At 43.0% G+C, this 17,155-nt stretch overlaps 2 protein-coding genes across 19 annotated transcripts in view; one reads left to right on the top strand and one right to left on the bottom strand.

Annotated features, from left to right (window-relative positions):
• The window catches only part of GTF2A1L (general transcription factor IIA subunit 1 like), a 959,941-nt gene that overhangs the window by 310,742 nt on the left and 632,044 nt on the right, over positions 1 to 17,155 (top strand). The gene's annotated exons all lie outside the window — the stretch shown is intronic.
• FSHR (follicle stimulating hormone receptor) overlaps positions 1 to 17,155 on the bottom strand; it is a 166,056-nt gene that overhangs the window by 13,398 nt on the left and 135,503 nt on the right. For 4 of the 7 annotated variants that reach the window (XM_079941086.1, XM_079941087.1, XM_079941084.1 and 1 more), the window contains 4 exons: positions 13,637 to 13,708; positions 12,382 to 12,459; positions 6,757 to 6,825; positions 6,571 to 6,645 (listed from right to left, as the gene is read on the bottom strand). In XM_079941086.1, coding sequence (XP_079797212.1) covers positions 6,571 to 6,645; positions 6,757 to 6,825; positions 12,382 to 12,459; positions 13,637 to 13,708 — 294 coding nt within the window. The remainder of the gene's footprint in view (positions 1 to 6,570; positions 6,646 to 6,756; positions 6,826 to 12,381; positions 12,460 to 13,636; positions 13,709 to 17,155) is intronic. The other 3 variants (XM_079941089.1, XM_079941088.1, XM_079941085.1) reach the window with 2 other exon arrangements.

Here is a 17,155-nt window from a genome sequence, read left to right as displayed (position 1 = left end):
AGGTGCCATGTGTGTGTGTGTGTGTGTGTGTGTGTCTGTCTGTCTGTCTGTCTGTCTGTAGAGAGGTACCAAGGAGCACAGATGCACCAGATATATGGGTGAAGGGTACAGCTTGGAGTAGACCCCCCGGACCCAGCCACCTGAACCGACATCACATGGATCAGAGACAAGCCACCCAAACTTCTAAAACATAAAACTGTGGGGAAAATGGAATGGTTGTTTTAAGGCACTGAGTTTAAGGATAGCTTTTATGCAGAAATAGAGTACCCAAACAGACTCGCCTTGACATCTCTGAGATTCTGTCATCCCCATCATTTGTAACAGCTGTAGATGTATTTTTCCTTGAACGCCATTAAGAGTGCAATAGCACTGTAGTCTGTATACTTTCTGCCTCTCTCACGTACCGTCTTTTGCTTTATATACTAGCTGTTTGTATTTGCATCTTCTCTCTCCTGGAGGGCAGAGGGCTCCTTGCATTCTCAGCAGTGCCTTTCACATAGAAAGCACCCAGAAAATTGTTGCTTTGTTCAAAGATAGGCTGGGAAATGGCGCTGATGGAGGATTGGGAAAGGAACTAGATAGATCACCCCAGCCAGCTGTGATGTCTTCTGACCTCTAGCACTTACAGAGACTCTAGTACCTTGTATTATCTCTTCTGCTGTTTCGTACTATTCAGCTTTTCATGTACATTTGTTTTGTTTCCTCAGCCAGGTTTCAGATGCTCTGAGAGCAGGGATTACTAAGATACTTTTGTGTTCTACACGGTATTAGTATTTGGCACAGAGCTTGGTTCGTGAAATCTACTCAGTGGATACTTGTCTGATTAGCAGAGATGCCTCAGCATCATAAAAAAAAAAAAGAGAAGTTGAAGCAAGTCTTACAGAAGAGCAATTCTAAAGGGAGAAAGATGCAAGGCAGATGGAGGAAATCCGGATTTAAAGGGGGCTCAGCAAAACGGTGCTTCCGCAGCAGGCAATTATATGTGACTGAGAGTATCAAAGGAATCAAGGAAGAGAGCATCCTTGTGCAAAGTTTACAAGGAGATAGACACAGATTGAAGACGAAATAGACTAATGTGTGTGTGGGTTGACCTGCATGCAATCCAGTGACTAGGTGTTGGATGGGGAAGCCTGCTCGGGAAGCGTCGGTGCCTCTCTGTCTGCTGAGTGTTCTGGACTTAGCTTGTATTTCGGTTTCCTCCTCATCACAGCTCCAAAATATGTGAGCTGCTGTCTTTTTCGCTAGGTGGCTTTGCTTCTGGGGGACTATGGCATCTTGTCAGTGTCCTGGGATCCCGAGCGTCCGCTGGTGGGTATTGAAAGGAGGGAGCGGTTGGTAGGAGAGAGATGCAGAGTCACTTAGAGTTTGGTAAAGCACAAGTCTTTAGCAGAAGTGGTTCCTGGGTGATAGGGAAATAAAAGTGTTTGTAGAAGTGTCTACTTCAAGCTTACTGCATACTTGCTGGGGTGAGCAAACATGGAAACTATCATAAGACTTCCATATTTTGGACTGGCAGAAAAATGTTTCTCTGGTATCTCCACGGATTAAGAAAAGTCCATAGACATTTATATCAGCAGGGGAAGGGGTAATCATGGGCTGGTGTTTTTAATCCTTGTCTTTCAGGCTGGTCTCATGCTGGCAGCCTTTCTTTTTAAGGTGCCACTTTGGTTAACATTTCAGCACATGCTACATTCTGGCTGGTTTTGAGAATTTAAATCCTGAAACGTAGTACCAACAGGAGACTCAAAAGACAATGGCTGAAGAGATTTAGCAATCCTGAACTGTTTCAACATTGTTAGGGTTCTTGATTTTGAGATACAAAGTAGAAAGGGAAACAGCAGTCAGTAATAAGACACTGAGTCAGGAGAGTTAAACTGTGCTCTGTGCCCCATTTAATAAAGTGTGTTATAGCCAGTGCCACAAATTTGATTTGAACAATTTCTACTTTTCCCAGCAAAGATATTGTTACAGGTCAATCATTTCCATAAGTGAGAGCACATTTCTGGTGTATACTACACTGACAAATGGCTAGAAGACCTCTCTTTTATGATCCCAGGCGGAATAAAAAGGCAATTTGCTTATCTATAGGATTGTGCGTACACTGGTAATGGAAGAGAATCATTCTTATACAAATACCGCAGTGTTTGAATCTGAACTATCAAATGAATCTGAGCTATAGCCACATCAATTTGATAAACCATCAGAATATGATTGTACCGGCTCCAGCCTGCAAAGGCAGTGCATTAAATTTTCCCCACAGGAAATGGTTTCCCAAGGAAACAGCAATTGCTTGATTGCTAAAAAAAAAAAAAAAAAAAAAAGGAAGGAAGGAAGAAAAAGAAAACTTGACTGAGTTCAGAATATCACGTGAAAACTCAGATGGCTACTGATAGTCAAGGTCAAGACTCATGAGGGGGAAGTCAGGATGCTAGACTACTCCTCGGAAACCCAATGGAGCTTGTCTGTGTGCCCCTAGCTTTCTCTGCATCTATTTCTCTTTGCAGTGGAACGTCTTATCCTTGCACCCTCAGGTGTTCAGAGGCTCCCTGTTTGTTTTGCACTCAACTAAAATTTTTGCCTTCAGGAAAGGAGTTATGTTTGGTTTGGGTGCCCTCCCCTTAACTCTTTCAGAATCCCTTGCATATATCTACTGGGGACAAAACACTGAGCCTGTTGGGGAGGGAGATTTCCCCACAGTTAGCTCTTGGAGGAGATACTCTGGAGACCCGGCCAAGCTTCCCCATTCCCAGCACTCGTTCTAGGGCAGTGATTCTCAGTGTGCTTTCTGTACCAGCAACGTCAGCTTCACCTGCAAAGTTGTTAGAGGTGCAGGTTCTCAGGCCCCCCCCCCCGACCTGCTGAATCAAAAATTCTGGGGGTGGGGATCAGCCATCTAGGGTTTTACAAGCGTGCCGGGTGATTCTGATGCAAGGTCAAGTTTAGAACCACGGCTTGAGGGCAGCTGAGGACCGCTCACAGCGTAGGTGGCCCATAGCCGAGTTCTGCTCTGGGATTTGCCCTCGCCTGACTCACCCGAGACTTGGCTCTTCCTCAGGGCCAGCCTGCACCCAATGACTGTTGATGAAAAGGCCTGGCCCCTTACCTTCAGTCAGTTTTGAAGGGCCATCTTAATGCCAGAGCTCCCCATAGGATCAGCGGAAGCTTCTGTTGCAAATGTATTGTAGTTCAGCTTCCCTGTTAGCCTGCTTCTGCGTCCATCAAGCACTCCCCACAGACTCCAAGAGCGCTCTCCAGTAAACCTTTTGCATGCAAATATCCACATGACAGTCTGATTTTCTGGGAGGGGAATCTGACCCGAGCCACGGTCACAGCCCTAACCTGAGCCGCATCTACTGTGGGCTGAGTGGTCTGCACACACTCCTTCTCCAACCCATGAACCCACGGCACCAGCGTGGGCTGGTCCTCTGCACACACTAAACAAGCAGCTCTCAGGCCAGGGTTTCGCGGGGGTTGGCGCATCAGGTTGCAGAAGTAGGGGATGGGATAGGCCCTAGAGTCCCAAGTTAGCAGCCAGAGAGGCTGGTAAGACATCTGCGGACTAACCTGAAAGCCCCAGAAAAGGAGGCTTGTTGTTAAGCTGATCAACCTTCTTGCCCCTAAGGGGAGGAGAAGGAGACCAGCAGTTACAGGCTGGGCTTTCGGCCAGGATGTTGCACGTATATCGTCATGCATATCGAAATGAAAAGATGTAGGGGTGTATTATCACTCTCTACCTTTTTAAGTCATGGCAAGTGCTTCATAATTCCTTTGGATTTTCTATCAAGTTTATTCACTGTCTCTATGGTAAAAGGGTGGAAAGTGGGCCTGTAACTCGAGGACCCTGCAGAACTGCTGGTGATGACGGCATCCCTTCCTGCCGGCATTCGTGGCAGGGCTGGCTGTGGATTCATGTTTGTGTTTTCCACTGAACACTGATCAGACACACCGCACCGTGCCTCAGCCTGGGACCTGCTTGTCAACTGCAGGGGGCGTTCTTCTATGCTGTGTGTGTGTGTGTGTGTGTGTGTGTGTGTCACTTGTGTTCTTGGGCTCAGGGGTCTGGTGTTTGTAGTTATCTTCCCCCCTATTTTAGTTCACAGTTAATTTTAGGGGCCCTTTTAGACATCTGATTGGACATGTTTATGTATTTTGGTGACATGGTATGTTGGGACTACATGGGATGTAAGGCAAGACACCTAGTTACTGGTTTAAGCTCTGCCACTTAACGGTGGTGGTGTGATCGATAGCAGGGCACTTCGCATTTCTGTCCCTGGTTTCCTCAGCTGGGTAATGAGCTAGTTGGGGATCCTGTCCAACTTGAGTGTTCTCAGTAGCAGACAGTGGTTAAGGTGCTGTGATTTTATAGTGTACCTGGTACAGGTCACATATGAAAACCTACCCCATCACAGGTATGTTCTTATGTAACAGATAGAGGGGCCTGTTCAGGCACATTCAAAACCCTCAGGACTGTTAGCTAAGTGAAATTGACACACTGCTATTCTGCTGGTCAAAGGCCCTGAAAGCACTTTCTCTAAGTCTGTCTGTCTCCCAGGTACTCTAAGAATAAGAAGCATGGACTAAGCGTTACAAGTTCTGAAGACTCTGTACATTGGAACGCAGGGACTCTATGCCCGGCGCTTCCCGTTTGTTACACCCGTGTCCTGCTTGGTGCCTCATAGGGCACGTCGTGACCTGATATTATTAAGTTGCATATTTAGTTCTATTGTCTGACTCCCCCTTATAGGAATGCAAGCTTTCTGTGAGGAAAAACTTTTGTTCCTTGCACTATATACAGTGCATAGTACAAGGCTGCTGCTTAAGATCTATCTGAGTGAATCAGTGAGTGAATATAAAAATATAAATATATATACACACACACACATGTATAATATTATTAAGCTTCAAACAGTATTAGGAAATAGGTATTATTGTTTCTGCCATTTTTTGTTTGTTTGCTTCTGCCCTTTTTTAGGTGAGGAAACCGAGGTTTAGAGAGCTGAAAGAACTGGTTTTAAACCTAGGTAGTCTGCTCTGCCATGTGTGCTTTAATCACGTGGATACTCCCTTCGTTTGTACATATTGCCTATCTGAAACCAGGCATTCTGGAATAATCTTTGGACTTCTTCAAAGAGACAGAGTCCCATATGAGGTCACAACATATCCTTTATCATCAGTAATGACCATTTATGGAGTTTCTGCTCTACCATACAGGGTCTCATTCCAGAGATGGCTGGGTTCCAGCCTGAAGGAGAATACAGTCGCCCCTTGGTGTCTGTTGGGGATTGGTTCCAGGACCCACCGCAGATACCAGAATCCACGGATGCCCAAGTTTCATAGCCCTGTCCTCCTTATCCAGGATTCCACATCGAGGATTCAACCAACCACAGATAGTATATATTTATTGAAAAAAATCCACGTGTAAGTGGACTCAGTTCAAACCTGTGTTGTTCAAGGGTCAACTGGATAAGCTCTTTGGTGAAAATGAAGTGATGTTGATAGATGGTACGTAGATAGGTAGATAATATATATACTGACTGCCAAGTAAGAGGTGCTGGCTAGTGGCTCCCAAATGCCCCAGCTGGCCTTAGGCAGGCTATAGGAGGATCATCTAGCAAACCTTACATCTAGTCACATGTTTATCTATTTCTTTGCTCACTATTTCTTCTTGGATCTGACTCCTTCCTTCCAGATTCCTTTCTTATTCCTACAGTACCTTTGTCAATAGATGTAGTGGGTCTTGCTTGGAGCCTAGGAAAACACATTTTTAAAAAGCTCTTGCGGATTTGGGCCCCTGCAGCCGTGAAGACTGTGTGAATCACAGGAGGAGGCATTCACTGTTGGCTGAGATTGTCAGGGAAGAGGTGGGTGACCCTTGTGGAAGGGCAGGGACTGATGAGAAGAGAATAGGGGAAAGTCACTCTTGGGGGGAGAAATGGACACGAGGAAGCAATAATAGGAGGAGAGGTGCTGATGCAGGGCTGAGAGGCACTGGATACATCCCAAGAGATCTGGAATCGAGACAGAGAGGATCCAGACATAAATGTGTGTGTATATCTCACTGGTTTGAGAGAAACTCCTGGACATTGAGAGTGAGGAAGGAGAACTGTGCTTTCCCTTTCAGGGAAGAGATGTATAGCAGAGTGGTTAAGAGTGTACTATGAGTTAGACCAGTTTGGTGTGGAATCTGTGCTCTAAAATTTCTGTGACCTTGGATGAATTGACCCCTCCAGGGAAGCCCGTTTTTTCTTCTCTAAAATGGGACTAATAGCTCCTACCACAGAGGTTATTGTAAGGATTAAATTAGAAAATTCATCTTAAGTTTTTAAAACACTGGCTGGGACTTGGTAAGTGCTCATTAAATGTTAGTTGCTGTTGTTACTCTTGCTACTTTACTGAAATTTAGAATGTGGATCAGCCCTAAATTGTCCGATAAATCTTTGCAGATGACACAAATAAAATTTGATCTTAATTGCCAGCCCTGCGTCATAAGCTTCCCCGAATCGGAGAAAGTTGACTTCTAAAACGTAAGATGCTGATCTCTTGCACACGGAAGTGGGGGAAGCTACTCACAGAATGACTGGTCCAGAGGCTCCCTGGAAAACATCATTAGGCAATTCTTCCAAATTATTGTTATCACTTAGATTCCTGGGGATGGAGTTGAGGAAAGAAGAAGGGAAACACAAAGCCATGTAAACATTACTGTTGTAAGAGCCATTTCCCTCTAAATGACCTGGAAGAATAGTCAGGGCTACTTACAGCTCATCTAGTTGGGTTCCGTTGAATGCACAGTTGTGTATTTCTTGAATCCCATTCTTACTCAGCCATCTGAAATAAAAGACCCATTAAAAAGCCAATACTGTCGGATGCAAACAATACATGGGTTTCATAATTGGAAGCACTGGGGCAGGGTCAGACAGCACAGGTCAGTGGCATAAATAAAATACCACCCTTAAAGCTTGGGGTTGGGGTGGAAGGGAGACTGATTTATCACTGTATAACCTTTTGTAACATTGGAAGTTTGCATTATGTGCATGTATTATTCAGAGAAATAAATGAAATCTAATTTTGAGAAGGCACACTTAGGCATAGCAGCCTGGATCCCAGAAGGTCTTTGCACATATCAGTTGTGTGCAGAGACAATGCCATGGAGAGAGCAGACAAAGATCTGTCCTGTCCTGAAGGACAGAAATCATACAGTTATCGAACAAGTGTTTATAAGACGGAGTTGTCGCCTTTCTGTATGGCCTTAAGCCTCTCACTCAGGCTCATTCACAGCAGCAGGCCTGGCTGTCATCAAAAAGTGATCTAATTAAGCTGTCAGACAACCTGCACATCTCCCGTGACCTGCAGGGACTTGGTTATTGGTGGTTTGTGGAGGTGGCTCTGGGTTAAGCCAGAAAGGAGGAGAAATCAGTGATAGAGACTGTGGGTCGTGGCGGGGTGAGGTTGTGTGAGTGGGCGCGGGGGGGAGGCTCTGGGCGAGGGGGGGCTGGATGTGGAACAGTCATCCTGATTGTGCCAAGAAGGTCAGTGAGCAGGTTTGCCTGGACAGGGGAGCCCAAGGACACCTTGCGCTGACAGCTCTGCATTGCTGTGCCCCTAGATGGATCTGAAAACAAAAGCAGAAATCCAAGGTCAGGAGAGCTTAGCCTGAAGAGCCTCTGATCCGTTGCTCTTGATTTGCTGTCAGGTCCTTTCCCTTGTCAGGCTCAGTAGGTGTGCAAATAACACTGTTCCAAAAGCTGACCCAGAGAAGTTTCCGTGTGTTCAGGACATCGATGGTTTCCGGTGCTGCAGTGGGTAGCTCAACACGCTTAAAATCACAGGAGGACAACTGCATGTGTTTTTCTTCCTCCAGAAAGCCAGTTAGCTGAAAATCCACACAGGAGTAATGCAAGTCTTTCAAAACGTTAGCAACCAATTGGTGGCTTCCGATGGCCAAGAAGTGTCTGTGCATCCCAAGTCCTGCCTGCCCCACGCCTACCCAAGTGTCCCCAGCACATCCAGCCTCCGGACTGATTTGTCAGCCTATTCCTGGGGGGGTGACAGTCGCTGGAGCAGCTGCCCCTAACCTGTGGGAGGTGGATCCTGGGGGTTTTGGATCAAACAAAGGGGTCAGCAAACTTTCTATAGGAGGCCCAATAATAAATTTTAGGTTTTGTGGGGTTAAGAAGCAAAATGAGAATATTATTGTTACATAGGTACTTTATATAGGTACTTATAAAACAATTGCCACGAAATTTTTATTGACCAAACTTAAAGTATAATAGTAATAATTGAGCACAATTTTTTTTTGTAGTATAGGTCTACTATTGAAAAGAATGAATTGTTTTCTTTTTTGGGGGTAACATTTTGCTTCATTTAGGTTTAGTGTTTGTGTTCCCTACCATCAAAATCTTCACTTATAAAAGCTAGTCCTAGATCAGGGACCAGATACGCCCCATTGGGTGTAGTTGGCTGACCCTTAACCCAACAGAAGCAGTGTGCAAATCCATATGAGCTCTACCTAACGTTTTTTCTATAGATTAGATAATTAACATTTTCTGCATGTATATGTCATGCAAATAGATGTTGCTATGATTAAATAAAATGCAGACTAATTTAAAAGAATTATTGTATTTAAAGTAGCCCTTTGTCTTTATGGATTTTCTTAATAGATGCCATCACATGGGGAGCGGGTGGCATTTTTTGATGTCAACAGATCAGCACACAAAAAACATACTGTGTACAGAATTCTTGCCCTGGGTTTACATTAGGCTGTAAGACTCTCAAACTACTACCAGAGAAGCTGATATTTATCACCTATATGCCTAGTTTCTTAAGAGAGGTAGTGCTGGTTTTAAAACCAACCTCATGATGATGGTGACGACAAACAGGGCAGAGCGTCAGCTAAGGAGTAACTGAATCATGCTTTCCTTAGTCGTTTTGTTTTGTCCCTTCCCTGGTGTGTTCACTCAGTGCAGGCTCAGGAGGCTCCAGAAGCAGGGTCTGCCCTCATCCTAAAGAATGAAGGTGCTGGGGGACCTGGTCCATGAAATCTCCTTGAGGGGCAGGCAAGTGAGATGGAAGCCAGCTGAGGAAGGGAGGAAACGCACAGGAAGTGAGCAGTTCCTGTGGCCGGGCTGTGCTGGGAGATGGTACACATGTAACCTCATTTCATCTCTTCTGAATTAGCCCATTCTGCTGGTCGGCCATAGCTAGGTATTTCCCTGTTCAGAATTTCTGGTTGCAGGGCAGAGTAGGGGTGGCTGCTAGCCAAGTGTGATAATCCTTCATTGTTGGGCTGTTTTGAAAACAATATATATTTATATATATAGAACAGGGCTTCACGATTTTGAAAGATGCCAATGTATAGAAAGCTTTTCCAGTCATCAGAGCCATTTTGCCGGGCTTTTTTTTTTTTTTTTTGGCGACACGCGTGCCTCTCAGTGTTGTGGCCTCTCCCTTTGCGGAGCACAGGCTCCGGACGCGCAGGCCCAGCGGCCATGGCTCACGGGCCCAGCCGCTCCGCGGCATGTGGGATCCTCCCGGACCGGGGCACGAACCCGTGTCCCCTGCGTCGACAGGCGAACTCTCAACCACTGCGCCACCAGGGAAGCCCCAGGCTTTTTTTTTTTTTTTTTCCTGAGGACCCGTGGATGTCCCTAGGAGGAGAAAGTGCCCCTGCATCCAGACATAGCGCCTGGACTAGGCACAACTGGAGACTTAAATTGTGGTGAGTGTGGATCTTCTGATTCTGTTATCTATGGATTAAGGGCCATCTGAGGTTTTAAAAAAAAAAAAAAAAGACGCATTTCTCACAAATGTGAATTTATCCTTTAGAGACATGTCTGAGAAATGCTGGCTCTTAAGAAAGCTGTCCTCGCTAGGAGAGTGTGCTCTCAGCTCTGGGGAACCACACAGTATCCGTGGACAGGAATCAGTGAAGAGTGGCTATGATCTCTATGCTTCTTTTGTAGTTTTGGGCTTGCAGGACACTCTCCAAAGTTCTTATTTCCTGAAATTCTTTTCCTCCACTTGGGAAAAGTTAAGACTAGGTAGATCAGGACAGGTTGCCTTCTGTCTTATGTTCTGGACAAAAAGGATGTGTGTCAGTATGCAAAACTGTGAGAACATTATTAATACAAACGGACTTTTTAAAAAAATTGAGATAATGGACATCTAACATCGTATTAATTTCAGGTTACCACTTATATATTTTCTGTAAAAATACTCTGGGAGTTCCCCGGTGGTCTAGTGTTAGGACTCTGTGCTTCCACTGCTGTGGCCTGGGTTCAATCCCAGCTCAGGGAACTAAGATCTCACAAGCCGCGTGCCACAGCCAAAAAAAAAACTGTATTAATAAACTTGCCACATGAACTAATTTTGAATCACTATATTTAAAAATGACACATATGTTTAGAGCAACTTTCTTTTTTTAATATAAATTTATTTATTTATTTATTTATGGCTGCGTTGGGTCTTCGTTGCTGTGTGGGGGCTTTTCTCTAGTTGCGGCGAGCGGGGGCTACTCTTCGTTGCGGTGTGTGATCTTCTCATTGCGCTGGCTTCTCTTGTAGCAGAGCACGGGCTCTAGGTACGCAGGCTTCAGTAGTTGTGGCATGTGAGCTCAGTAGTTGTGGCTTGCGGGCTCTAGAGCACAGGCTCAGTAGTTGTGGTGCACGGGCTTAGTTGCTCCGCGGCATGTGGGATCTTCCCGGACCAGGGCTTGAACCCGTGTCCCCTGCATTGGCAGGTGGATTCTTAACCACTGCACCACCAGGGAAGTCTCTAGAGCAACATTTAAAGAAGCACAAGCGTCCAGGTACAACTGATTACATTTATCACTAAGCTCCTCCCTCCATTATGTAGCCAAGGAGTCCTTTTGCTGCAGCACACCAGGCCGGTATTACTCAGGTACTCACTATTTTCCAAAAGTTCCTTTTTAGCTTTTTTTTTTTTTTTTTAACCTCCTTGGCCTTGAAGATTCTGTTTCCTCTGCTCGTCCTTTGCCAATGCTGTGGCTAAATCCCACTCGTCTTTTAATGGCCATCTTCGACCCAACATCCTTTCTCAGCCACCTACCTTCCTTCCGTCATTTAACTCTTCCTTCAAGCCTCGCGTCAAATCACATTATACCTTCTTTATGCTTAGAACAATTGCTTTTATTTTGCACATACTTCATGCTGCTTTTTTCCTTTGCTTTCCCTTTCTCTCATACTTCTCACACCCCATCAACTCTTTCCAACACACACACACACACAGAGATTCCAAATATCATGAGCATATTAAGGGAAAGGATTAGGTATTACCTACAATTTTGTCCCATTACTATGTACTCTGAGTACAGGCCTTTGATTTTATTTTTTCCTTCATACATCCTATTTCTCTGCTAATCTCTTTCAAACCTTTTCTGTTGTTCTCTGTAGTAAATTTACATCAAATACTTCGCTTAGCTTTATTCTTCAGTATGTTCTCATCTCTGCCTACAGTTTCTCTCTGGCCCCTCCCACCACCTTGCTCCTTTTTTTTTGTTTTTTTTTATATAGATGGGTCTCTAAATCATATTATTGCTTTGAGAAAGACTAAGATTCTTTCTGGACTAGAACTTACCTTTTGTACATATCAGCATATTGAAACACATGTATATTTTTAAAAAAAACACAACATTTGTGAAATGTAAAGAGAAAATACTTTTCTTACAGATGTAATTGCAATTACCAGTTCCCCAAATGTCATTCTATGCATCTAACTTCCGTGGATCCCACAAACACTTGGGTAACCCCTAGTGCCCTATTTCTTGGCCATCTCGGGAAGTACGTAAACTGCCACGCAGGCTACTGGCACAAACAATTAGAAGGTAGTCCGTTAATAATGCAGAGTGCGCTTAAAAACTTTCCCCAAAGTCAGAGAGATTAACTCAAGCTCATTAAAAAACGTGATTGTTTCAAGAAAATGAGAAGTCATCTTATATGCTCAGCGTGGGGCTGACCAGAAGCTGCTTGGCATGGTTATAAGGGGATATCCGTGTCTTCTTGATTCAGACTCCTTCTTGGTCTTTTTCTTTGGGCAACAGAAGCCTTGCCAGGCAGTAACTAGCTTCATTGATGCGTGAGTTGTTCTGGCCCTCAGAACAGATGTTGCGTCACAGGAGACCATCATTCAAAGAGCAATTTTAAATACGTGAATTGCACCACAGAATCATACATTATTAACATGTCTCCATGTTGTGATTTGGAAATGTAAAGATGGGAAATGAGAGAAAAACACAGAACCAGAGAGAAACTGGAAAGGTGAAATGCCAAAGTTACCCAAACAATAAAAGGAGCATACCATTATGAGAAAGAAATCATTACAGGAAAAACCAAATGTTCCTCCATTGGAGTGTTTTCCTTTACTTACAGAATCGTACTTTCAAAACTTAGCCCCACGAAAGAATTTCTTTCAACTGTGTGGATGTTTATATTATCTTGAATGTCTCTAGAAGAAAGTACAGACAAATTAGGTATTTATGTCAGCTCCACTCCATGTCATCTCCCCGCAAGCAGTCTACTTGGCATGGTGTAGTCTTTAGCTGAGGTAATGTTGGAATAGCTGTTGTTCTGAAGGTTGATGAGCTCAGTGTTTGGGAGATGAATGGCATCTCATTTACGTTTAGTATATCAGTTCTTCTTAACAATGGAATTGCAGACATGCAGCCTCTTCCCTCTCTGAAAGTCTTCTTAGCTAATTCAACTGTGCTGAGGTTCTAACAGACTCATTTGTTACCCTTGCCTCCACAGTTGGTACCTGATCAATAGGACAAAGTCACTTAAGCTGACCTTTCATCTCCAGACCAAACTTCTCCATCCACCTTACTTGGGCCTTCATCTTCCTCCATCTCAATCCCCTTCTCAAAGCTAGTTTCCTTCCTCTGTTCTCCTTGGGTCACAGAAATTTTTATCATTGGGTTTTCTCCTTCTGACTGAAAGGATGAAGAAAGTCTCGGTTTTCTGTTTGTACCCCTCATCCTCTGAAGCTTCCCTGTTGGGTCTGATCTAACATGTAAATGTAAAAGGAGTAAATTGCTTGGAACAATTTGAGAAATGGGGGATATTCTCTAGTTTTCCCTCTCCCTCCCTCTCTCCTTCCTTCCTTAGCTCATTGCATCTCTTCCCTACCTCTTCCTTTTGGGTCTGTCCAGATTCTTACAATTTCACTATTGAAAATAAACTTGCTATTATACATTGCCTTTTCTCTTGCTCTTTCAAAATACATCGTCATTAACACTTCACTGTGAGTTTGTCAGGTGGTTTCTTTATGCTTAGGGCAGCATGGGAATTCTGGAGGGAAGAGGAGACGATGATAGAAGACAAAGGGGGTTACAGGAGGGAGGTGTGTAAGGTACTAAATAGTGAAGAAAGGGGAGACTTCCTGATTTGCTACAAGCTGGCTCTGTTGACAACTGTCTTACTGAGGAGCCTGCTGACTTTCTCCAAACTGAGATTAGCTGGCCTTAAGGTAAAACCGAGGACACTTGCTGTTTGCCTTCCTACCTCTGCTCACCCAGAGCAACATCTTTGGAGGATGTAGACTACACAGTGCATATTACAGGCCCAGAGGCTGTTGGGCAGGACAGCTATCGAGTAAAGAGTTGGTAACCACTCTTCAAACTTACAGTAACACCTTTTGGAGAGATTGAATCTTGTGAACAGCTGGCAAGTGCTTAATACCTGTGTTGGATATTAACCTAGAAAGAGACAAACTGAGAGTGAGTGAAAAACGAAGCTGGTTATTTTAACAATTGCTAGAGTCTAAGCTTTCCAAATTCAAAATATCAATTTTGAGCTTTCAGAAAAACCTACCAGAAAATCCCATAATACACCTGAATCATGCTAATGTTTTCTATTTTAAGACTCTAACCAGGATATAGGAAGCTACTGATACCTTAGAGAAAGGAAACTTACACTTCAGGCACAAAGATCTGCTAGTATACCACAAGGCATACCTTTTTTTTTTTTATTAACATCTTTATTGGAGTATAATTGCTTTACAATGGTGTGTTAGTTTCCGCTTTATAACAAAGTGAATCAGCTATACATATACATATCTTCCCATATCTCTTCCCTCTTGTGTCTCCCTCCCTCCCACCCTCCCTGTCCCACCCCTCTAGGTGGTCACAAAGCTGATCTCCCTGTGCTATGCGGCTGCTTCCCACTAGCTATCTATTTTACGTTTGGTAGTGTATATGTGTCCATGCCACTCTCTCACGTTGTCAGAGCTTACCCTTCCCCCTCCCCATATCCTCAAGTCTATTCTCTAGTAGGTCTCTGTGTTTATTCCAGTCTTGCCCCTAGGTTCTTCATGACCTTTTTTTTTTTCTTAGATTCGATATATATGTGTTAGCATACGGTATTTGTTTTCCTTTCTGACTTACTTTACTCTGTACGACAGACTCGAGGTCCATCCACCTCACTACAAATAACTCAATTTCGTTTCTTTTTATGGCTGAGTAATATTCCATTGTACATGTGCCACATCTTTATCCATTCATCTGTTGATGGACACTTAGGTTGCTTCCATGTCCTGGCTATTGTAAATAGAGCTGCAATGAACATTTTGGTACATGACTCTTTTTGAATTATGGTTTTCTCAGGGTATATGCCCAGTAGTGGGATTGCTGGGTCATATGGTAGTTCTATTTGTAGTTTTTTAAGGAACCTCCATACTGTTCTCCATAGTGGCTGAACCAATTCACATTCCCACCAGCAGTGCAAGAGTGTTCCCGTTTCTCCACACCCTCTCCAGCATTTATTGTTTCTAGATTTTTTGATGATGGCCATTCTGACTGGTGTGAGATGATATCTCATTGTAGTTTTGATTTGCATTTCTCTAATGATTAATGATGTTGAACATTCTTTCATGTGTTTGTTAGCAGTCTGTATATCTTCTTTGGAGAAATGTCTGTTTAGGTTTTCTGCCCATTTTTGGATTGGGTTGTTTGTTTTTTTGATATTGAGCTGCATGAGCTGCTTGTAAATTTTGGAGATTAATCCTTTGTCAGTTGCTTCATTTGCAAATATTTTCTCCCATTCTGAGGGTTGTCTTTTGGTCTTGTTTATGGTTTCCTTGGCTGTGCAAAAGCTTTGAAGTTTCATTAGGTCCCATTTGTTTATTTTTGTTTTTATTTCCATTTCTCTAGGAGGTGGGTCAAAAGGATCTTGCTGTGATTTATGTCATAGAGTGTTCTGCCTGTGTTTTCCTCTAAGAGTTTGATAGTGTCTGGCCTTACACTTAGGTCTTTAATCCATTTTGAGCTTATTTTTGTGTATGATGTTAGGGAGTGTTCTAATTTCTTACTTTTACATGTACCTGTCCAGTTTTACCAGCACCACTTATTGAAGGGGCTGTCTTTTCTCCACTGTATATTCTTGCCTCCTTTATCAAAGATAAGGTGACCGTATGTGCGTGGGTTTATCTCTAGCCTTTCTATCCTGTTCCATTGATCTATATTTCTGTTTTTGTGTCAGTACCATACTGTCTTGATTACTGTAGCTTTGTAGTATAGTCTGAAGTCAGGGAGCCTGATTCCTCCAGCTCCATTTTTCGTTCTCAAGATTGCTTTGGCTATTCGGGGTCTTTTGTGTTTCCATACAAATTGTGAAATTTTTTGTTCTAGTTCTGTGAAAAATGCCAGTGGTAATTTGGTAGGGATTTGATTAAATCTGTAGATTGCTTTGGGTAGTAGAGTCATTTTCACAATGTTGATTCTTCCAATCCAAGACCATGGTATATCTCTCCATCTATTTGTATCATCTTTAATTTCTTTCATCAGTGTCTTATAATTTTCTGCATGCAGGTCTTTTGTCTCCTTAGGTAGGTTTATTCCTAGATATTTTATTCTTTTTGTTGCAGTGGTAAATGGAAGTGTTTTCTTAATTTCACTTTCAGATTTTTCATCATTAGTGTATAGGAATGCAAGAGATTTCTGTGCATTAATTTTGTATCCTGCTGCTTTACCAAATTCATTGATTAGATCTAGTAGTTTTCTGGTAGCATCTTTAGGATTCTCTATGTATAGTATCATGTCATCTGCCAAAAGTGACAGCTTTACCTATTCTCTTCCGATTTGGATTCCTTGTATTTCCTTTTCTTCTCTGATTGCTGTGGCTAAAACTTCCAAACCTATGTTGAATAAGAGTGGTGAGAGTGGGCAACCTTGTCTTGTTCCTGATCTTAGTGGAAATGGTTTCAGTTTTTCCCCATTGAGGACGATGTTGGCTGTGGGTTTGTCATATATGGCCTTTATTATGTTGAGGAAAGTTCCCTCAATGCCTACTTTCTGGGGGGGTTTTATCATAAACGGGTGTTGAATTTTGTCGAAAGCTTTCTCTGCATCTATTGAGATGATCATATGGTTTTTCTCTTTCGGTTTGTTAATATGGTGTATCACATTGATTGATCTGCGTATATTGAAGAATCCTTGCATTCCTGGAATAAACCCCACTTGATCATGGTGTATGATCCTTTTAATGTGCTGTTGGATTCTGTTTGCTAGTATTTTGTTGAGGATTTTGGCATCTATGTTCATCAGTGATGTTGGCCTGTAGTTTTCTTTCTTTGTGACATCCTTGTCTGGTTTTGGTATCAGGGTGATGGTGGCCTTGTAGAATTAGTTTGGGAGTGTTTCTCCCTCTGCTATATTTTGGAAGAGTTTGAGAAGGATGGTGTTAGCTCTTCTCTAAATGTTTGATAGGATTCACCTGTGAAGCCCTCTGGTCCTGAGCTTTTGTTTGTTGGAAGATTTTTAATCACAGTTTCAATTTCAGTGCTTGTGATTGGTCTGTTCATATTTTCTATTTCTTCCTGGTTCAGTCTTGGCAGTTGTGCATTTCTGAGAATTTGTCCATTTCTTCCAGGTTGTCCATTTTATTGGCATAGAGTTGCTTGTAGTAATCTCTCATGATCCTTTGTATTTCTGCAGTGTCAGTTGTTACTTCTCCTTTTTCACTTCTAATTCTATTGATTTGAGTCTTCTCCATTTTTTTCTTGATGAGTCTGGATAATGGTTTATCAATTTTGTTTATCTTCTGAAAGAACCAGCTTTTAGTTTTATTGATCTTTGCTATCATTTCCTTCATTTCTTTTTCATTTCTTTCTGATCTATCTTTATGATTTCTTTCCTTCTGCTAACTTT

This window comes from Stenella coeruleoalba (assembly GCF_951394435.1).
Source record: "Stenella coeruleoalba genome assembly, chromosome: 13".
NCBI lineage: Eukaryota > Metazoa > Chordata > Mammalia > Artiodactyla > Delphinidae > Stenella > Stenella coeruleoalba.
Note: the sequence above shows the minus strand (reverse complement) of the source record. Positions and strands in the feature narration are given on the sequence as shown.